Genomic DNA, 23,160 nt, shown 5'->3' with positions numbered 1-23,160 from the left:
AAACTTAACCCAGAGTGAAGATCAAGCAGCGACAAAGCAAGAAGCGTGAATTACAGGAGAGCTTGCAGTGGAGGACATGCTGCTGATTGAATAGCAGGTAGGCCTGGGTGGTGTCATGATTTGCCATAAAAACAGATGTGTGAGCCAGTCAACAAAGACTTTTCACCACAAACCACATTCACCATTCACACACACATTCATATGGCTCTTGATTCTGGGACTTTAAGCCCTTCCTTACTACCACACACACACTTCAGCATGTAGATTAGAGGACCACTAGACCCCTGACAGCTGTCTTTAGGATTGGTAGACAACATTAAGGAATACAGTGGTGTCCCTAGGTACAACTTTAAAAGTAAATGGACGTTTTAATTTAGACTAATCTAGTGGGCTAAAAGTAACAACATTTGTTTTTGTTGTCTTATTTATTTTCCATACAAATCCTATGCATCTCTGTGCTGCACTCAAACCTAACAATTCCTGTAATGCATAGAGCTTGTTTTACTTGAATGTGCTGCCTATGATGTGAACACTTTATAAAATAATAAGAGAAAACTTCAAAGAAGACAGTTTTTTTTTAATCTGGCAAGAATATAAAAACTACTTGATGGATGCTTCCAGTCCTGAATATGGCCAGGCTCCAGTCAGGTAGTTCTTTCTCATTTAGTTAATCATGTATGTTTTAGTTTTTGCATGTTCTTTACATGCAACCGTTCTTTTTCTAGATCAAAATACTGCCAGGCCTCACTTTCCACCATGCTCCTTTATATTATCCATGATGGCCATTAGCACAGGGACAGAGAAGCTGTCAGATAGCAGCAGGTGGCTGCATGCCCCAACTGTGAACTCATGTAGTACATTAGTAATTAGTATTGCAATAATGTACTACTAATTAATTAGTATTTAATTATTGGGTAAACCCTGCTATTTACAGCTACTCTGAGTTCCAACTAAGCTTTTTATTTTTTAGTTTTGTGGTTTTGAATGCATATGTTAAAAGGGAGTTTTTCCTTGCCACTGTCAAGTGCTTGCTCAAACGGGGTCGTTTGATTATTGCCGTTTTCTCTGTATTATTGTAGGATCTTTACCTTACAATATAAAGCTGTTTGAGGCGACTGTTGCGATCTGGCACAAAAATAAAACTGAATTGAATTGAAAGTTACAGGAGAAATGAAAGCTCTGATCTGCCAGGGGAGGAAAAGCCAAGAGGCCATTAAAATCGATAAGACCTCAACCAGTGGGAACCATCCAGTAGATGTTGAGAGATTTCCGTCAGGAAAATCTGTGGCTCTTCCTCCTTTAATCCCACATTTCAATGTAAACTTTTATTATAATACAGCTTCTTTTAACTTCTTCCCTAAACTGATCCACATGCATTATTTCTAACCAGCAACCACAAATATGGTGCGAACAGATAACAGTCATTCACAGCGGCAAATATTTATTCATAGAAGATAAGCTGATCAGCGGTGTCACTGCTTACAGCAATTTTTCTTATACCTTAAAGTGAATGCAGTAACAATTTATTGATGATAAAGTGTCCCAACATTAAACATAATTACTTCCTGTGAGAGTTTCATGAGCTTAGCACTAAACACGGTGAATTGAAACCTGCTCTCTGGTCTAAGCAACAATGTTTGTATGTAATAAATTCTTTTCAGAGATACGGTATCCTCCCTATCTTGGACATTCATTACAGGTTCAGCCAGAGAAACATCAAACACTTGATAAGAAGTTCTTAAATAAGCAAGAGATGATATATCGCAGAAATAATAGCTGGATGCTGTTGGAGATGCCAGGATTGCAATAACCAGATAAATAGCTTCAGACAATATGTGTGATATCGTCTGCGAGTATTTATAGCATTTTAATTTAAATCAGAGTGAGGCAAAAGTTGCATAGACAGATACCATCTAGAACGGATTCCTTGCTAAGTTGTCTTTCATGTGTAGACACAACACTGGCTCATCGCTTGAGTTAGGTGCTTTTTTATGCTTGAATGGTTCACAGGTCAGGCTTATGTGGCTTAACACATAAAACAAAAACAAAAGAAATGCTCTGAAAAAGAAAATCTTTGAAAGACCTTCAGAGAGATGGGAGAACTATTGCTCAAGTACAGAATTAGAAGAAGGCCTTACTCCTTGGAAGCAAAATATAAAGAAAATATAAAGACATGAGGGGTGACTCAAGACTTTTGCACAAGACTGAAACGTTTTGTTTCACTTTAAAACTGAAACTATGAACAGTTTACTTTTGCTTGGCTTTGAATACTGCAGCATTTCACAGTGTTCAAGATGTGACAGCTGATTTTCAGGGTACAGCAGCAAAAACTAAGAAAGCAACATGTGTGGTCTCAGCCAAACCACCAGATCACACAGAATGATTTGAAAAATTACAAACTCGTGGAGGATTGTTTGGTTCTTCTTTCAGCGTAAAGAGTTTTGAATGAATCACACTAAAACCAAGTTAATAAATTAAGTAGAAAGAGGTATTTAATCGGGGCTTTTAGCTGAATAAAGCTAGTGTTTCAAATGCAATAATAAGAGCCACTATTAATGATGCCATAGGGATGTTTTCCTGCCATTCCATTCAGAATACGTTGTATTTGTAACTGTTTTTACAGTTTTTAAAGCAAATATGTTCTGTATGCACAAATAAAACACACAAACTGTTAAAAGAACCCAAGAATACCAGATGATACCAGAGGATTCATCTCTTATCAGCAGAAGCATTACCATATTTCTGTTTAATTATATGAATACTTATGTGATGCTTCTGGGTGCAGAGTTTGGACATCTCGATCTCCTTCATCAGTAAACATCAAACAAACAGGTGCTGAGAATCTCCATGACAGCAGCGCAGGGAGGAAGAAGCTGCTCTGGCTCAATATTAGCTACTTCCCATTCAAGTATCAAGTGATTCCATTAATACCTCCCCACCCTCTCGTTCTTCTTGTGTAAAAGCTGTGCACTTTGCGCTTCATTGTTAGTAGAAGGCTTTTAAGAGAAGCCCACAATTAGCAGGAGTAAATGCAAACCTACGCACAAATGGAGAGGGGGATTTTATTTGTAATGAAAACAGGCAGCTGGGGGTTTTTTCGGGGAGGGGTGAGTCACCTCCGGAAAACCATCAGAATCAATTTGCCTATCCTGATGCTTGAGCCCAGGAACTACAGCAAGCCTCATTTGGTTAAGAAATCACAGTGGGAGCAGCAGCAATGTCCTCGGCTGTTTGTGGCAGAGTGGAAAAGTATAACTATCCACCACTTTGTTGGGTTGTGTAAATGTATTCCAGCATCTCAAGGAAACTAATTGTTATCACAGTTTATTTGTGAGACAGCTGAAGACAATGGATTTGACCCTCTTCTGTTAAATAGAGCTATAACATGTTTTTTGCTGATTAGAGGACAGTGATGCCAAAAAATGTAAAAAAGGCAAAAAGAGGCACATACCAAAGTCCACGAGCTTGATCCCTCCCTGCGTCGTCAATAGGATGTTGTTGCCTTTGACGTCACGGTGGATGGTCTTGTTGATGTGCAGGTGTTGGAGGCCCTGCGAAACAAAGAGGTTAACAGCTTCTTTTATCCTGATGAGCACCTGCCTGTAAAATCACCCCGTTTACTCCGGGGTGCATCATAGTCGCCCCCCCTCCAATGCTTACCATGAGAGACTCGTGCAAGATGTAGGCAATAATGGATTCATCCATTCTGTCTCCTCTCTTCAGCATGCCCTTGGCCAGATCTGTCACAGAGCCACCATTGCAGAGCTGCAGCAGGGGGGGAAAAAAATCCACAAAGGAAAGAGGACAATGAGCAAAAACTCACCATGAGTCAGCACACGCTCTGCTTATACAATGTGTCAAACTCTGGGAAAGATATGCCGAATTTTCATGTGGAAACAGCACGGGGTGAAGCGTTTTGATCATAAGATTTCACAGCGAGAAAACGGGGGGATGATGCTGGAAGTAATTCTATCAATCTTTAGAGGCTTATCTTTCTCAGGCAGCTTAGCGGGAGAGAATGTACATTTTGTATGCAGGGTTTAATCTATGCGGTGATGACTAAGCGGGCTCAAATAAAGCAAATAATCGTACGCATTCAGACAAAGCCAAGATTTATATTAGAAATTATACACTGTTTATGGGACATTCCTCACTGCGGCAGAAAGCCTCCTCCCCCGAAAAATAGACTTTTTGTGTTTGTAGGTGTTTCCTTGCAGCATACAGCATCTTGATATGGACTTCACCGTCAATAGCAAACCCTCCCGGAAAATTACAGAAAATTACCCAGTAGGTTGCCTTGGCAACAACAATAACCCTTAATTTGGGTCTTTCTTTGGGAGATGCCAGAAGTGCATAAAAAATAAAAAGCTCTAAGATGTCAATCAGTGATGCTGGGGGTTGGAAGTGGACTGAAATGGCGTCTCTCTGCATGCGAACCCTGTTTGTAAACACAGACGCTGTTATTCGGTATGGTAAAAGATATCATTTACACATGCATCATCCAACTTTTTATGAGCAATTTTCCATCTTCCCTCTTAACTGCATGCATAAAAAACATCCTTAACATTTTCTGGTAGACAGGAAATTTCCATTATAGCTTTTTGTAGTGATCTCTTGCTCTTTTATAAATACACTGATTTCCTTAACTTGTAATTTAAAAGCAAATCAGCCTATAAACATGCAGGGTTGGGGTCACTGGCGAATAATCAGCTCCCTGGGGGCACGTGTGTTTAAAATGTGTAACACGTGTGAAAATGTTAACACTACCATTCACAATTAAAGCAACAAAAATTGTTTTTAACGCACATTTCAAATAGTAGGTTATTGCAAGTGGAAGCACACAATGAGGCTTACAGTGTAATATTTATTTTCTCAGGGAAAGGGATGTTTTATCCACTGTGCTGTGTAATTTGGGGTAAAGAAATAGCTCCTTATAGGCATTAGACAGAAAATAATGATGCTAACTTACAGTGTCATTACCTGCAGTCCTAAGAAAAAGGTACAGCATAGCTCAACAATAGCACCACAACAAAAAGAGTAAAGTAAACATCTCAGGGCCCAAATTGCCAAACAATGAGTCATCTCTTTATAATTCAACCTACAGGGCTTTAAAAAATTTTGTGCTGACAACAGCAAGCTACAAAATCATTCCTTTATTTAAAGATCTCAGTGAATACTAGTTAATTGCAAGTACATAGCATTGCAATTACTGATTTTATTGATTTATTTAGTCTATAAACTAACTGAAAGACAAAGATCTCATCCTCACAAAGCTTTTTAAAAATCCATCCAACAGTCTAAAACATAATAAATATAGATGATACGCTATTGGTATTCACATAAAATTGATATAAGCAGCAAATCATGGTATTTGGGAAGCTGGAAGTAATAAAAATTGGGGCATTTTCCAAAGCAGTAATTTTCTGGAGCTTGTTAGAGAACTGAAGATGTAGACAAAGCTACTGCTGATCAACGTTCCCACTCTTACTTATGGCTACAAACTGTAGTTGGTGGCCCAATGAGTGAGATCACGAGGAGTAGGTGATTTGTAGAGCTGCTGCTCCTCTGCTTCAAAGGATCGAGTTGGAATCTGACTAGGACACTCCTTGGTGAGGTGTTTCGGGCTGGAGATGGTGGCTCGGGAGAGGGAGGTCTGGACATTCCTGCTTAGACTGCTGCCCCTGTGACCCAGACCAGATAAGCAGCAGATAATAGATTGATGGGTGGCATTTTAGCATTAACAGCTTTTTAAAACTGAGCTAGTTATTATTGTGTGCTGATGCATTCTCAGTAATCCAGATAAGGAAATCCCAGAAAGTTTATTTTGTTCATCTGCAGGTTTCATCATTTATCTAAGACTGAAAGATGAGCAGTGAAATGTTTCTCCTAGAGAGAGCGCTGCGTCCAGATGAAAGAAGCAACTTTCTGCAATTATTATTATCTTATTTTGGAAATACTGTACTGTAATCGTCCATTATACCTGAACAAGACAATGGTAAAAGGCCTCGGTGGTACAGGGCAGAACAAGAGCCACTAAAGACAAAGTTACTTCTCTTTTGTGTATCTAGCATTTTCGTATCTCTTTGAAACACTTTGTCTTTTTTTTTCTTGTGCATTTCAGGAATTATATATCACTGCAAATACATTTTATTTCTCGTTAGTAGTTTTGTGTCATGTTCATTGACTTTATATCCTGATATGTTAACCTCAAACTGAAATTCTGGCCCGAGGTTGGAATGGGAACTATAATCTGTAATCCTTCTACGACACTGAAGGTGAAGCAGTTCTTTGACCTTGACGGTGGACTGGCATAAGTTTTCAGTGATGTGCCTCTTGTCTGTTTTCTATCTGCCTATCAATCAGCCTATTCATCAGGAGCCCGGAGGACTGTTGCAGGATGGATGGCATGTATCTCAGCTGCCACATAGGAAGCTTAATCACTTCTCCTCTCGGCTATCAGACGTGCAGACAAACTGCAGTTAAGCAGAGAATACCGCAGAGGTTTTCACAGACAGCACAGCACTCTGACAATGAGCCGGGCCTGACGTCAGTCCACATCATTGCTGCCATATCACCTGTCATCATTAAATTACACGAGGCAGACGAAGGAATCCATATTAATGAGAGGGCCGATGTCCCGGATTTAGGTGAGCTAAACGATAGTGCTCTCACCTTAGCCACAGCGGCCACATCAACAAGTGATCCTGGACGTGAACATTAATTATTAGAGATGCGGTGAAGACTTAAATCTCTGCAGAAAGGAAACGACATTGGGAATGTCATAGATGATTTAATTTAATTGTTTAACTGCTTAAATTACTTTTACTAATCGTTCTATGAGCTATAGCACAGATATTCAAACACCTCAAGATTACGGTTTCTTTTCAGAGGCAGAAATTTTAACACTGACAGGAAAACTTAGCCTTTAATGTCAATCATGGATCTTAATTTTAATCTATGACCTCTTTGGTGCTTGTTGACTCCTGTTTCATTTTGTAATCCCAGGTTGTCGTGCAAACTTGTCAGCTTTACTTTACTTTTGCACTTGCTGAGCATTATCTTGAATCTCTCATGTGTGAACTGGGCTGCTTTGAACCAAGGCTTTTGCCATCTTCCAGTTAATCTTTGACGTTGTTTAAGCTTTCAGCCAAGAGCCCAGTGTTCATGCCCAATTAGAGGCTATGTTTTCACACTCTTATTAGTTTTCACTTGCTTTTTATCTTTGCTCTTATTCAGTCATTATGTTTAGGCATCACAAATAATTGGCAAGGTTTAAAGTACCACAAAATCCTTGGTACGGTTAACGCAACAAAAAATGTTTGTTGAACTCTTGTTGTACTCACTTTTCAAGCACTCACTTTTTTCCTGTGTTATAAATCAAGTACATCCCTTTCCTTTAGCATTTCCACTCCTCCCTAAAATTCAGTACAAGATGATTGAAAGAGAGCTTTTGGTCAATCAGGTCAATCTAAAGAAGGAAGTAAAACTCTCACGCTTCAGCAGCTAAATCTGGTTAGCTATGAGACCAGTTAGTAACCCAGTGTACTGCATACCCAGTGCCTAAGGACACCTTTTCTACATTTGCAAAACCCCAGCAGCTTTGAAAAAACCATAGTATTTAACACACCGAGATCAGGAATGGGTTACTTGGTCGGTTTTTGTGGATGGCTTCTCATCTGCTCCTTTGTCTTATTGAGAAAAACCATGTTGACATGTTGCTCACTATTGAAGAATGTACCAGGAATGGTCTTCAAAATTCTTTTTCTTTCTGACACTCGTAGAAATCATGACTCGTTTTTACAGTCAGAGACGATTCATTGGAGTTTGATCTTTCCTTGTTACACATTTGACAGATTTGGAAGAGGAACTCACTGCATGAAAGGTTTGTTAAGATTTGCGCTTTCTGTCTTGCTCATCATGTCAAAGAATAAACAAGGGAACACACTGAATATTGAGCGGTCTAGTCTCCATTACAAATGAGGTCAGGTGCTTGTTTAGTCATGTAAATGCAAGTAGTGCATCAAAGACGAGCAAAGAAGTAGATAAAAGAAATGTAAAGATGAAACAAACTGAACACACAGGTGCTCCCTTTAGCCACCTTCCATTAACAGTGTGATTGCATAAAAGTTTTAATTTACATTGTATTTTTTTATTACCTCATTTATTGATGGATATACGGAGTTGCAAAAGGCTCGAAGAAGCATGTTCCCTGTGTGTGTGTGTGTGTGTGTGTGTGTGTTTGTACTTGTTTAAACATCTTTGTGAGGACCAAAAATTGTCATTATACTTGTGGGGACCACCAGTAACAGTGAGGCCCAAATGCCAGTCCTTGTGAATTTGAAGGCATGTTTTGAGGCTCAAAATGTTGTTTTGAGTTTAAGGTTACAATTAGGTTATAGTTCAGTTTAAGGTTAAGCATCCATTTCTGAGGGTTAGTGTTCAGGTTAGAGAAATCGAGGTATTGTATCTATTCAATGTCCTCATTAAGATCTGAAAACAAACGTGTGTGCGGCATGCTGGACCATCTCCAGAGAAGAGCGCTCCCATTGTTACCATGGCCTTATCGTTTACACAGGGCATAATAGCCGAGGTGTCCACTTTCTGTCACCGTTTATCGAAAAGTCTGATAGAGGGAAACCATTTCAAACATCATTGTCAATTAACGAGTGCAAAGGTTAAGAGGATGAGCTTGGAGAGAGAAAATGGGTTGAAAAATCCAGGACAAATTGTTGACTTTCACAGGGTGTCCAACTGGAATGAAGCCAGGAAAGCAAAAAAGGGATAAGAAAAAAGTTTTCATGTGTTTTCAGGCACTGATTCAATGATTAGGGAATTAGTGAACTGATTAAGGCTTACATCCCAACACATGTCCTAAAATGTGGGTAGGTTAGATTAGTTGGTGATTGTAAACTAACCATAGGTGTAGAGTTCAGAGTGTGTGATTTTCTGTCGTTCTGTGATAGACTGGCGACATGCCCAGGATGAGCCCTGATTAAGTTTCCCCTGAACCTTCGAGTCAAGTCCTCGTGCAGTCCAGTTTTTCTGTTTTGTGCCATGCTGAAAAGGGAAAGCTGTATAGGCTTACTAATGAGAAGCCTCGAGTGATTTATCTCTCTTTTCCACTTATCATTTATCTTTCCCCAGACAACAATGCTAATTATTGTTTTCTTCATGTGCAGACTATTTATGCAACTTTGGTCCTGACAAAGAATCTTCGTAAGCCAATTCCTCCTACCACTGCTGTTTGCTTTTGCTGTTCATTTCCTCTGTGATAGAAAATGATGGTGAAAAAGTTTGCGCTTCAATAGATTGAGTTATCTTTTTCTCTGCTTCTCCTCTGAGCTGCTCACTTTAGCGGTCGGGGTTTAATTGAATTAATTTGCACACATAGATTCCTTAAGTTACTATAATATCTGAAGTACAGAAAGTAAGTTATACATTTGTTTTGTTACTGGCTGGCTATATTGTACAAACTAATGAGGATTAAATTAAGAAGTCATGGAAGTTTGCAAACAGTCATATCCAAATGAATCTTGTTTCATTAAAATCTGACCAATACACCAGGAGGAATGATTTAGTGAACTGTGGACAGACAGGCAATTTTTAATATATTAGTTTCATAATTTCATGTATGCAACAAAAACATAATATTATTGTATTGAAAATGCAAAGTTTAAGTTCCAAACAATCACGAATGGTCTCCTGTAGAGCAGCTGGACCAAAAAAGGTCCAATTATTTCAGCCTTTTATTAATGACAGGAGGCTGATTTATACTCAACTTCATTATAGAGTTCAAACATGCTCTATTAGAGTTTCTCTGGTCAAAAATTGCTCAAGAGTGGGTCTTTGGATAGTAAACATTACAACCCCTGCTATAGATTTCTCTGAAGCTGCGAGAACATTTTGAAAAATGTTCTTCAATATGATTTACAGCTGTTTCTCTATTTAATAGTTACTCTTGTCATTATTCACAAGTTGATACGTGCAACAACAATGCAGTAATAAAACTAATGACATTTTAAAGCACATCCTCAGAGTGATGCAATTTTGATTTAGAACTCCAACATTTTTTATTTTAGCTCGATAGAAGATGGTGAACATTTAAAAAAAATGACTCACAAATGACATGCACATCTAAATTAGCTCCTTATTTCCAGTCGGAGAATAAAAGTCGCCCTAGCGTCACTTTCTTTGAAGTATTTTCAAGCTCTCTGGTAGCAATATTAGGCCTTTATACATGAAAGCATGCTCATCTCTGCCCACATCTGCTGTGATAAAGGAGAACACTACAGAGGCAAAGCCAAAAGCTCGTCGACCCCAATGAAGGGCTAACAAAGTAGCGGATGCAATTTGTATGAATTCTGTTCATAATGAGCGGTCTGCTGTCAGTGCAGGGCAGAGAAAGGCTCCTCTCAGCAGAGCTAAAGGATGGAAAATTACAGTTTAGAAAGGAGGGCCAGTAACCATGGTGAATGACCACCTCACTCCCTGCTTTCCTGTCTTTTTTACTGCTAAAACCCCATGTGCATCTACTTCAGAGCACAAAAACACAGACACACACACACACACAGCTTCAACACAGCCACTTATTAAACTGTCAGGCAGTGATTTCAGCCTCAGGATTAGCCACCAGATTTGGACTGCTGGTTGCGTATTTGCAAGGGAAATTTTGAGTGGATATGTAACCACGGGGAGTAAACAAAGATCACAGCAGATTTATAGTTTTACTCATAAGAATTAAGCCCTGGTAGATAATTTCACTGAACACTCATGTGAAACTATCTTAAAAAACCCATAGCACTTTCTTTGTTTTCCTTCAAAAGGACGGTGCTGTCTCATGGTTCAGCATCTTGATATCTGAGAGAAGTAAATGCAGGGTCCTCTGCGAAGGTCAGGAGAAAGGAGAGTGATGAAAGGGGAAGGAAACTCAAGATGGAGAGGTGAAAACTATCTACTGGGTTAGCATAAGAGTGCTGCTGTTGATGTGAAGCCCACTGAGCTTGGATTACAGAAATATGGACACTCTGTTCTAGCACTGCTGTACCTGACAATGGAAAAATGTTCAGTGTGCAACAATAATCTCCTAACAGTGGAAAAAAATGCTGCGTAATTGAAGAACAGGATGACTAACGTAAATGGAAATCCTGTCGGTCTTCATTTAGCTTTTGTATTTGTTCTTTTTAGCCCTAAGCCTGAGACTGAGTTTGGATGTTTAGGAAGGGAAATTGGTTGTAGATGGTCTGGGGAAAAGGGGCTTTTGGTTAAAGGTTAGCATAACTTTTTGTCGGGTAAATTGTGGTACTAAGAGATTCATTTATCTATGCCACAAGCTTGTACGTGGTTTTGTTTCAAGCTAAGTACCAACATCAACTATTTCAGCACATTTAGATCTAAACTTTTTAAAAGATCTTTTCACAGAAATGACCCAGGGGGGCTTTTGTTTGTTAGGCAAATGTATAAAATGCCACACCATGGAGCCACTCAGATATCTAACATCAGTAAAAAATTATAAGCATGAAAAAGAGATTGAAAATCATTCTTTATATTCAACATCAGGCTCGATTTAAATTCCTAACTTTGTAAAAGGTAAAAGGTAACAAATAAACTGATACACCAATAATATCACTAACTAGGACTAGAAATTATTAGTAAGATGATAAGCAACAACAGCACAAAAATACATAAAGATTTTAAAATTGCATTTTTGTTATTTACTACATTTATTTGCACTGGTCTCATATCATCTCATGTGAAGTGTGACTGTCACAGGCTGCTGCTGTTATTTAGAGCCTAGCTGGCCTATCCTGTCCTCTCAGTCTGAGTGCACCTCCTTTTACTCCTCCTCACACAAAAACACTTAAATAATATAAATGGAGTTGGTGACAACATGTTCTTTTCATAGTTAAGTCTGAGAGTGACGTCAATATAGCTGTTCAGTCATCTCAGCTAACTTAATCACAGCATGCTGTTGAAATAAAATCCTGAGCTGCTGCTAATACACGTGGTAGTGAATACTGAATACTGAAGTGAATCGATTGGCCTGTCGTCATCAATATCCAGTCTAGTATCCAAGCCAAATGTCAAATAGGTACGTCCCTACTCACAGTATGCAATATCGTGATACTGCATTTTGCCTGCAATGGTATTATGAGACGGTTATTGTCAGACTTTCGATACACTGCAAGACAATCATGTATGATGCATCACAATAAAAAGTAAAGCCCTCAAAAAGTAAAAAACATGTGTTTTTCACTGCATTGTGGTCTCAGTGTGTTTGTGTGTGTGTCAGTATAATTTCACTTTAATACTGTGTCTGTTCAGTTAATTGGTTCTCGGAACTGCTTTCCTTTGCTGTCCACCATTTTCCCCTTGGGAATTTCTTCTTGTTCACTTGCTCACATTGATATCTTTAACCTGATTCATTCGCTTCATGAAGCAGTAACCCTGAATCCGGGCAGGTCTCTGTTTGGAGATTTTCACACCCATTCAAACCAGTGCTGCCAGTTCCACAGCTACAGCACATTTCAGAAGTGTTCCAGAAGGGACTCGTCCCTTAAAATGGTCTATTTTCATGCAAACTCCACCAAGCGAGGAAGTCAGATGTAGGAATAGCAGACAATCCTGTCAATTTTCAAAATAAAAGACCAATAAAGCTGTTGAAACACTGTTTCTGAAAACCTCCCGGTGTGAAATGAACCTAATAGAAAGGCATCTTGATTAGGTTCATTTGAGATGCAACATCACAGACATGTTTAGACTTGTTTAGAGCACCTATGTTTGCTTCAAAAGGGATCAATATCTTTCCCAATATTGTTTCTAAACACTAAATTAATGGGAACTTCATTCAGTTTTTCATTGATTTGGCCATGAGCTGTTGAACAAATAGACATTTTGACCTAATTATTGGGCGGCTACAAAAGTTGAGAGACTTCTACAATGATAATATTTCATCTGTGAACCACAATTTACAGCAATCTATCTTGCTATAAAATCATAAATTGTCAAAGTCATACAGAAAACAGTGGTTTACCAATGGCAGCAAGAAATGCTCTCTGGGGCTTGTGCATGTGTATTTAAGGGATATTTCAGAAAAAAGTGATTAATTAACCTGCAGACCAACATTTCCATCCCTTGAGACACGTTACATTATAGTCTATTCGACAGAAATACCACACACACACACACATAAAGAAACACATCAACCACCCTTTTGGACGATGGCTGTTTCATTTCCTATCAAACCTCCTCGAGTTTGCTGACAGTGTTTTCCAGACATCTCCAGGTTTGTACTGCTCTCTATCAAAGCAGGAACACAAATTACATGGTCCGACCGCCAAAAGGCAAAGAAAACCAATATCTGACACAGTGTTTGACCCCACAAACACTTCCTCTCCTCTGAGGTTGACCTCCATTACATGTTTGTCTGGAGCTTGACATTTCTAAAGGGCTACAGCAGAAAATGAAAAAAAAGAGAAAGATGGAGAATGGGGGGGAGCTGACAGGAAGGATTTTTGAGGAGTACTGAAAGCAGCAGCAAGGTCCCCTTGAACCTTCATGAAAAATATCACGGCTGCATGTGGCTTTTCTCGTGCATCAGCAGGTGCAAACAAGCAAAGTCTAATACCGAAAAGGCAATTTCGGTGTGTTGTATCTTCAGTTCTACAACAGAAATCAACTACAACAAGGAACATTTCAACCTGTGCTCCAACTTTATACAGAGGGTGTATAAACTAATTCATGAAGACAGCTCCTGTTAACAGAAATCCCTGCTGTGCTGCTCTCAGCAGGGTGCTCACAACACGCGATCTAACCTCCCCCCCTCCTGGTACTAACTGGCCTGCGACCAAATCCCCCAGGTGCCCTATAAGTAAACTCCTAGACTGCCCATTGTGGCTAAAACTGTTAGATAATCCCTGACCGCTGTACATACCTGGCAAGACTTCCTGTTTGTAGTATAATAAGGGTTTTGCACCTACAGTATACGCTCTCTGAGGTCCAAGTCAAATCTGCCTGTGACAAAAACACAGCCAATGTTGTGCTCTTACCTCTAGTACGAGCCACAGCTGATCCCCACATTTGATGTCCTTCTTGTAATACATCCCATAAAACTTGACCACATTGGCGTGGTCAGAAAGAGCTTTGAGGATGTTGTATTCAGCTTCAATTTCTTCATCAATATCCTGAAACACAAGAGCAAAGATCAGCTCAGTGCATACGACACACACATTTTAACACCTACAATCTCATCTTTAGCTATTTTTTTACCAGCCATGTTTTATCATGGAATGTTTAATGCCAAATAACAGAGTAATAGAGGTAATACTATTTACTACCTGGACTACTGTCTAGGCATGAGTTAAATAATATTAATACCATTTTCATATAGGTAGAAGGCTTTGAACTTATGAACTGGAGGGGGTTGCTCCACATAAGGTACAAGCTTTTACTTTTTTTTATAATGCCAATGTTGGGGAATTGCTTTGTTACACGAGCTAAAAACCATGTAACCAAACACACCAAATTAATAGCTTGAATCATTTTAGCTTAATAAAATAAAATAAAATCTTTCTTTACAAAGGTAAAAAAGTAATTTGTAAAAAGAACAAAAATGATAAATTAAAATAATTGTATGTTTGAATACAAAGATTAAGAAATGACAAGAAATATAAGAGAGCAAAATATCTAAAATTCAAAACGCAAAACCAGAATTTTAAATGAATTTTCAATTTACAAAATGTAGTACATAAAATATATCAAATATCAGATGACATGTAAGTCGCTCACTAACAATAATGTTCATTAATAACTAGTGTATTTGTATGAAATTGTTAATGTATGGTTTTTAACTTTTATCACTGTTTTTTACTGGAAAGTACTTTGGTCAACCATGTTGTTTTTGAAGTGCTCTATAAATAAAGTTGGATTGGATTGGCTGATTGATAAGTTACATTTACAAAGCTATTTTTCTCTTGTTACAGTGTTTAGGCTAAGCAGAGCTAACCATCCATTGGATCCTGCTTCTCGGTCCTCTTAGTTTAACTCTAGCCAAGAAAATAACAATTTAAAGATCAGCTGAATGGATACTTTGTTATTATTGCTTACATTTTTTTTTTAACCTTTATTTACCTTCTAGACTTTGTGGAGAAAACTATGATTTATTTGCTTTCTGTGTCAACTTTTTTCTATTCCTACACCAGCAGTGATGAGGAGAATACTCTCGACAATCTTCATTCAAGAGAACAGTGACAGAGTTGTGGTGATATCACAGTTTCACAGCCAATGTAGTGTCCATAAACCAGACTTTAGAATGATTCATTTCTTTGTCCTGTGATTTCTAAGACGTGTATCTGCAGCTCCCCATTTAACTGCTTTGCAACCTTTTTAAATATCAAGAACGTCATCGGTTGCCTGATTTGATCCAAGAAAAACAGAGCGACCGACCTTCGGACATTATGTAAAGTCTCCATCATTTATTCTGCAATTTAATGTGGGCGAAAGGACGTATCCAGGACATGTTAAATACAGCAGTCATGGTATACTCTTCTTTTGTATGTTGCACGGTTATTAAAGCCTAAAGAATGGGAACTTTTAGCATATAATGCAAATCATGCTGGTGGACATTTAATCTTGTACAGTATATAGTACTATATCACAAGTGATAAACAGTAGCAGTAGCAGTACTACAGTAAATAGTACTGAGCAGAATCCTATTGTAGTTGGTGGCATGGGAAATCTGACACCTTGGGAAAAAGTGTCATAAAACCAGATTTTTGTTTTCAAACATGAGGTCTGGGGGCCAAAATGGGCACAGCCAAGACTCTAATCCGGCCCAATGGATGGTTTTGGAAAATGTGAAGGAGGGCATACATTTTAGACTTCCTACATTCATACTAAACCAAAGTTTTTTTCATGTTTTGTCTGTAAAAAACAAAACAAAAATAGTTTTATAATTACAACAAAGACAGGGCAACAAGCTACTTGAAACTTTGTTGAAATTGCACCTTTCTATATATGAAGGTATCTTAGGGACTAAATGTGCAGTTAAACTTTTTTTTACACTGACAGAAATGGGAACTTCAAAGATCCAGGCCACTTAAGATCAAAGTGGCTATATGTGGCCCACAATGTAAAGTGACTTTGACATTCCTACTTTATACATTTAATGTAGCTTAAGGTAGAAGGCAAAAGTATAGAAAATTACTGGACTACAAATCGCTTTTCATCAAAAAAAAGTAAAAAAAAAAAAAGATAAAGCTTGAATCCAAACATAACATACAGTATTCAAAAAATGTGTACTGCATCTTCTATATGTGAACGAAATGAGTGCAGTGATTAAGATTATGGTAATGATGCGCTTTGCGTTTCTTAATAATAAGAAACAAATTCCCCCCAAAATTAATGAGACTTGAAGAGTGTGTTTAATAGATGAAACCTGCTGCTTATTAAATGCCTCGAAATAAACCATACACTTTAACGTAGACTCAAAATAGACAACACAATAGATGAAGAATGGCAACAGACTACTCAAATATGGTAATTATATTATAGTAATTATAAAAAATGTTGACTCTATTGGACAGATCAGTCCCACGGTGTCATGTTTAACATCGTGTTTCCCTGCAGCGTGACAAAGTCTTCTTCTCTTTAGGCCGTTTCTTTTTTTTCTTCTCCTTCTTTACACACTTCTGCTGTAATGCCAAATTTGTGTTTTGGCTCTGTGCTAAAGCACCCCACAAGCAAAGCAAGTCCAAAATGATCAGAGTGCTAAACTGATATCATCAGAGGCAATTTGCTGAGATAATTTGCTGATGGTTGTAGATGGGAGGAATAGTTACAAGAATCTCCCTTGAGGTGTTTCCAACCTGCTTAGCTTTATTCTCTTCACAGGCTGAGAACAAAGCAGAGCAGAGTGATGTTTATCTTACCGAGGGCAGAGCTAATGAGTCAGACTACACTGACGATTTGATTTTTTGTGCTTGCAAAGCCAGAGGTTTTTCACATTATAAACGTTTTTCTTTCTTTGTGAGATGGTGGGGCCTTTACTCTTTACTTCTCAATAGGTTTTTCTAAGTGTCAAGTTACAAGTCATTAGCGTGTACTTCTTGTGCCATCACTAACAGCAAAACAATATGTATAGCTATATATACCAATCAGGCATTAACATTGTTTTGGTCCCCCCTTTTGCTGTAGTTGGGGGCCTCACACTTGTTTGACCAGCACAATCCACAGATGCTCGATTGGTGCTTGTTGGCATCTTGTTGATTGATATACCTTTATTACCTTTATTAGTCCCACAAGGGGAAATTTCATGTTAAGGCTGCCGACCTATTGCACGCAATCGCGGCGCCATCTTACCCTCCGACCATACATACATTACACAAAAACATCACATGGGGAAGACAGGTCAGAGAGGTATATGTTGGCGCTTTTGGTGGCAAACAAGCCTCAGCATGGGCACGGTGACTGGTCTATAGCCCCATAAGCAACAAACTATAATGCACAGTGTATTCTGACACCTTTCTATCACAACCAGCATTGCATTTTTTGGTGATTTGAGCTACTCTCATCTGCTCATCTGTTGGATCAGACCCAAGGGTCAGCCTTTGCTCCCTATGTACATCAGTGAGCTTTGACCGTCCATGACCCTGTTGCTGGTTCATCTGTTGCTGGCTAGTGAGTCATCACAGCGTTGGTAATTTTTACACACTGTGCACTTGGCACTGATCAACTTCGCTCTATAACTTCTTGGTCTGACATTTTGTGGCTGAATCACTGTGGTTTCTAAATTCTTCCACTTTGTAATAATATGACTTACAGATGTCAGATGTGAAATATGTGGAATATTTAGGAGGGGAAAAATTTCACAAATGGACCTGTTGCAATGGCGGCATCCCGCTGCAGTGCCACACTGAAATTCAGTGAACTCTATAGAATGACCTCTTCTAAGTGCTGAATTTTCCCCCCCGTGGCAATGACTGAAAACACCTGAATTCAAAGATTAAGTGATATGATCCAGTACTTACAGAAACAAATTACAAAAACTTATTACAATACAGAATTGTATCCATTATTTTCTTTGTTTCGGCCATAAAAATATTGAAGAAGTCTTAAAGATCTTTCACAATGTACTTACTACGTAACAAACTCAACTTACATGGATCGGATCCAGTATCTTCACAGCTGCTTTACTTCCATCTATTTTATTAAGCACCTTATAGACTTTTCCATAGGTCCCTTTACCAATTGTCTCGATGATTTCCCAGGTGTCGGTCGGATCTGGAAAGTTGTCAAAGACAATCGATTTCCCTGATCGTGGAAACATCTTTAGGAGATATCTCCTGCAGAATGGGGAAAACACATGTACATGTGGGTCATTGATAGAGAAGGAGCAGGTGGTAAGTGGGGGGGGGAGCAGAACATTGTGCTGTGTGTGACCTATATTATACACCAGTTAGTGCAGCTATACTGTTATTAATCCATGTCTGAACTGAGTAAACACATTAGTAAAGAGCTCAGCTGAAGGGGATTTAAAGCTATTGTGCAAGTACATAATGTACAGTAGATGTTTTCAACCTTCCTTTAGATTCTAAATCAAAACCTGAAGCTTAATCAGATGAGTGTTCAAAGTTCACGCTGGTTTGTTTGGGAATTAAACTGGAAGTGTTTAACTTGAGGATAATCCGGGGATGCAATATAGATGGGGGGTTAAAATGGGTCTTTAGGGGATTTAACGCCCATCTATAGCTGGAGTAAATATTAAATCTAGAGGAAATAGCTTTGATTTTCAGCAGATTGAAGCTTTAAAACATAACAATGCATAAAAATAAAGGCAACAACTGTGCTTGCCTTCATTAAGACTCTTCAGTGTCCCGTTACAGATAAATGGGATGTCTTAGCTTAAAGTCACAGCTTTTCTGTAAACACTCAGAGGGGTGTGCTTCCTGCTTTCAGGGCCAATCAGACACATTCCCAATTTCTAAGGCTGATATCATTTGACACCAAATTAGTCAAGATATTCAGCAAGACACATCCAAAATGGCAAGGTGATAATATGTATATATATTTTAAAAAGCAAACAGCTATTAGTAAATAAACCCATATGTTGTCTTTGCATGGAAATATGCAGAAGAAAGTTCAGGTTCTGCAGATCAATCAGATAATTACATGAAATGCAATTACAGCCAAAACCCAAAGTGCAAGTCTTTCGTGTATCCTTCAAAGGTGTCTGTCTGTCATCGCAGATTTGTTCCCATAACTCAAAGAACCACATCCACAAAGCTAAAGCACAGACAAAAGCACAACTCTCTGGATCAAACTTACATTATTCTCCGAATTCAATGCAGCACATTTTTCGGGGGAAACAAAACAATTAATCCATTTCTGTGCAAAAGGTTAGCAGTGGCAGGCCAGCCTGGCCCGGCAGTGAGTACCACAAACAGAGGAGGAGCTAACGAAAGCTAATCTCACTAGCAATTCCCCTGCTGCAGGGCTGCCATTGGAAACTAGCTCTAAGAGATTGGAGATACGGTGGGATTAGCAGGAATTAGTCACTGTTGCAGCATGAGCCTTTCCCCATATAGATGCCCATTCATGCACAAAAGAAAACTAGTTTGAGTGGAAGTGCACAGTGATGCAAAATGCCTTCTTCTTCTTCTTTTTATTATCATTTTTCACTTTATTTCGCGGTGAGAGAAGACTGCCACCCAGGGTGCCATCTTATACTCAGCTCCTGCAGTTATTTTATCTGAACTAGTTATGATGATTTAAATTGTACAGATTCCTGCACACAGCAAGATAACACTGGCAGACAGGCACATTATTTTGCAGAGATATCATCAGCCATTGCCCATGCAGAGCAATTAGACTCCTATACATGTTTCCTTGTGTAGGTAATTGCACTTGTAATGTACATTGCCCAAGTACTCCACAGACATCCTCAATAATACATCACTGCCTGTGTGTGTCAACATGCTGCGACACATGAGAGGGGAGGGCGAAACCTAAGGACTCACAGTGGACACCTCCAACAGGATCACAAGCTGCAAGGAAGTAACCCTTTAGAGGAGACAGTGTGCGTGAGTTTGTGACTGTATGCATGTGGTTATCTAAGCTTGTGTGCCCCAGAGTACTGGCTGCCTGTCACTTTTCATTAGCTGTTAAAGGTTGTGGCATTAACCGTAGTCTGTGTGCACAAATAATGAAATGCAGATGTGTAACTGAGCATGTATTTACTGCTTTGCTATTATTTGATAGAAATAATACAGTTTTGTTGTTGTTGTTATGTCTTGTTTATGTGAAAATTAAATATAAATTGGATTTTTTTAAAGTCAAATGAAGGCACACTCTTTGATCTGAGTGGCGTCTCATCAAGAGGTCTGGCCACTTGAGGCTACTCTGTAACCCTGATGAATGGGTTAATGTTTCAGCTTAACCTTGGCACAGGAAGTTTGCTCGTCTACAAGCTGAAATAATCTGCCTCACTGGGCTCATCAAAGTCAAGAAACACAACGCTCCCACTCAGACAGCACGAGCTCGGTAAAAGAATTCTGTGAATCAAGTGGCTATGACTGGAAAGACACAGATAAAGATCCTCATAATATTAAGCCAAATAAGCCCATGTGAATAGATGAAACTTGAAAGCATCACCACAGAATTTATTAGAAATAAAAGGGTTTTTTGGGAGTACAAACAATAAGACATGTCAAATCTTGCAAACAGTTCATCGACAGCTGTAGTAGCTTAACTTCTCCACATAGTAAGCATAAGTTACACTTTACAATCGTTACAGATTTAAATGTTGCCAAATTAATACAAGTGAACCAACTTTACTGACCTTTGAGTGCTGGCAGTGAAAAGGCACAAAGCGAACAGAGACACATGGATGGTAAGGATAAAGCATAGATTAGACCTTCACATAAGCACGCATACACACACACAGTATCCACACAGCCTGCACTGGGCTACTGCTGAGCCACTCCCAAAGTTTGCAAATAAGAAATCCAAATGAAGGAACCTGGATGTGTTTATGTTTGCAGTAAAAGCTGCAAACATGTTTAGGTAAGTCAAGAAACTGGATCAGCTAGTATAAAAAGTCAGTATCATACTTACTCTTTCCTAAGTGCATTAACATGCTTGGGTATCAGTTGTGGATGGCAGCAGCAGCAGCAACAGACAAGAGCAGGATGTTGTTCCTGTGTGCCCCAGCCACCTCTGCTATGTATTATACATCAAGAATAAGGAACACTTGCAAAGTTATTATCCCCAAGTAATTGGTTTTAGCAATTATCTTAGGCATGAGGACATCCAGTAGCCAGCAGCCGATCAATTGATAGTGTCATAAATTAGCCTGGAGAAGACAAGCTAACAACGGGCGAGTATACGGACGACAACAAGGAGCGAGTCAGGTGAAACAGGCCATGACTGCTCTGGTGCTCCTCTCAGCATCATTCAGCAGTGTCCCATTACACAGGCGCTGCTGGGGAAAGAGTCCCAGCAGTGACAGCAGAGCTCGGCTGAGAGTTCAGTTCAAAGGGCTAGACTGATGTTATCCGAAACCTGCTTCACATAAAGTTTATTTAATGCAGTCATTTTATATCAGTAAATCCGACTCTTTATCGTTTTTTACACGTAGAATAAAGTCAGAGAGTCAAATATTGTAAGGATGAACAAAACCTGAGAAAGAGATTATATTTATTTTCGCTACAAGTGAGCGCCCTAACTGTTTGCAGACACTGTAAAAAAAAAGGCTAACGTGACATCATCTATTGATTGGCCCCATTATGAAAAACTGACCTTAATGTTTTCAGCGTTGCCGTCTTCGTGCTTTGAAAGCGAGGCGTGAGAAACCAAGGCACCACACCTCATTAGCCAATCAAGATATTCTGGATGATCTTCCTTCTTGACTCTAATAATGACCATAATTTACCAAATGAACGTCATGGTTTATTTAATATGACACTGAATTAGCGACTGAGTCTGTAAAGCCATCAGGGAAACGTTTTCAGAGGTCTCAGAATGAGGGAAAGACTGACTCAGCTGAGCTGGGGCTAGTAGTTGCAACAAAATTTGCGCCATGACCCGTCTGAAGCATTGATACAAGGCTGTACAGAGCCATGCTTTCATGTACTTTGACCCAAATTTTAACCCTACAGTCTGTATGTGGCAGCAGAAATCAAGACTCATCAGATCAGGGATCATTTCACGTCTTCTGTTGTCTAATTCTGGTAAGCCCCTGTGATTGCAGCCTCAGTTTTCTGTTGTCAGCTGACAGGAGTGGTGCTCCATGTGGTCTTCTGCTGCTTCAAGATTTCATGTGCTGTTTGTTCAGAGATGCACTTTGGTAAACGTTGGTTATTCGAGTTACTCTTGGCACCTGAAGCAGTCTGGCCAGTTTCCTCTGACATCTGGCATCAACAAACCATTTTAACCCAAAGAACTGCCAGTCCATTAATGAGCAGCTCAACAAGAATACCTAATAAAGTAATAAAGCCATGACTTTTAGAACAAATGACAGTCTTCTTAGAAAGTCACATCCATTACACACTAATAGCCTCTTAAGATGTAAAGCTGCAGACATGATGGCTAAAGAAAACAAACTCTCATCACTCTTTATTAAAAGCTTCACAACACAGGGAAAAGCCAGTGAAAAACAAATCTATAACGACCTGTTTGTCTTCTTAATTTTGACAAAACCTGTCTCTATCAGTGCTAATGATGTGTGAAGCGAGCTATCATTTGCCTTTCAGTCATCTCGTTTGTTTACATTAATAGTACATTTGATTTGTCAGTGCACCAAACACTTAAAAACAATTAACAGTCCAGGGGAGAGAAGTGAGACTTCATGCAGCTATAGTTTCCTTTGTAAATTATTGATTCTGCCAAAACTGTCAGAAAGTAATTGTTGTAGCAGTGAAGCTGATAATTTATCAAACACACTAACAGATGGCACAGCGATTATTTTCTCCTGAACACGCAGAGGCGTGTCTTCATCGTGTCGTGCAGTCGAGTCAGGAAGGATATTACATGTGTTTGGCTGATTGATCATAACCAATTCACTACTTTAAATGGAAAATTTTGGGTACTGTACAGCTGATTTGACACAGTCAGTCAAAAATCACACAGACTTGCATAAGCAATCACTTGTATACAGACAAACCCTTT

The 23,160-nt window shown here is 39.0% G+C and overlaps 1 protein-coding gene across 1 annotated transcript in view; it reads right to left on the bottom strand.

Moving 5' to 3' along the window:
• The window catches only part of myo3a (myosin IIIA), a 71,845-nt gene that overhangs the window by 44,944 nt on the left and 3,741 nt on the right, over nt 1–23,160 (bottom strand). The window contains exons 2-5 of the mRNA XM_025910536.1: nt 18,155–18,338; nt 14,046–14,180; nt 3,661–3,765; nt 3,452–3,551 (exon numbers count right to left, since the gene is read on the bottom strand). Of these exons, the coding sequence (XP_025766321.1) occupies nt 3,452–3,551; nt 3,661–3,765; nt 14,046–14,180; nt 18,155–18,338 (524 nt within the window). The remainder of the gene's footprint in view (nt 1–3,451; nt 3,552–3,660; nt 3,766–14,045; nt 14,181–18,154; nt 18,339–23,160) is intronic.

This window comes from Oreochromis niloticus, linkage group LG9 (genome assembly GCF_001858045.2).
Source record: "Oreochromis niloticus isolate F11D_XX linkage group LG9, O_niloticus_UMD_NMBU, whole genome shotgun sequence".
NCBI classification, from domain to species: domain Eukaryota; kingdom Metazoa; phylum Chordata; class Actinopteri; order Cichliformes; family Cichlidae; genus Oreochromis; species Oreochromis niloticus.
The sequence above is the reverse complement of the archived record's forward strand: the minus strand, read 5'-3'. Positions and strand labels throughout refer to the sequence as shown.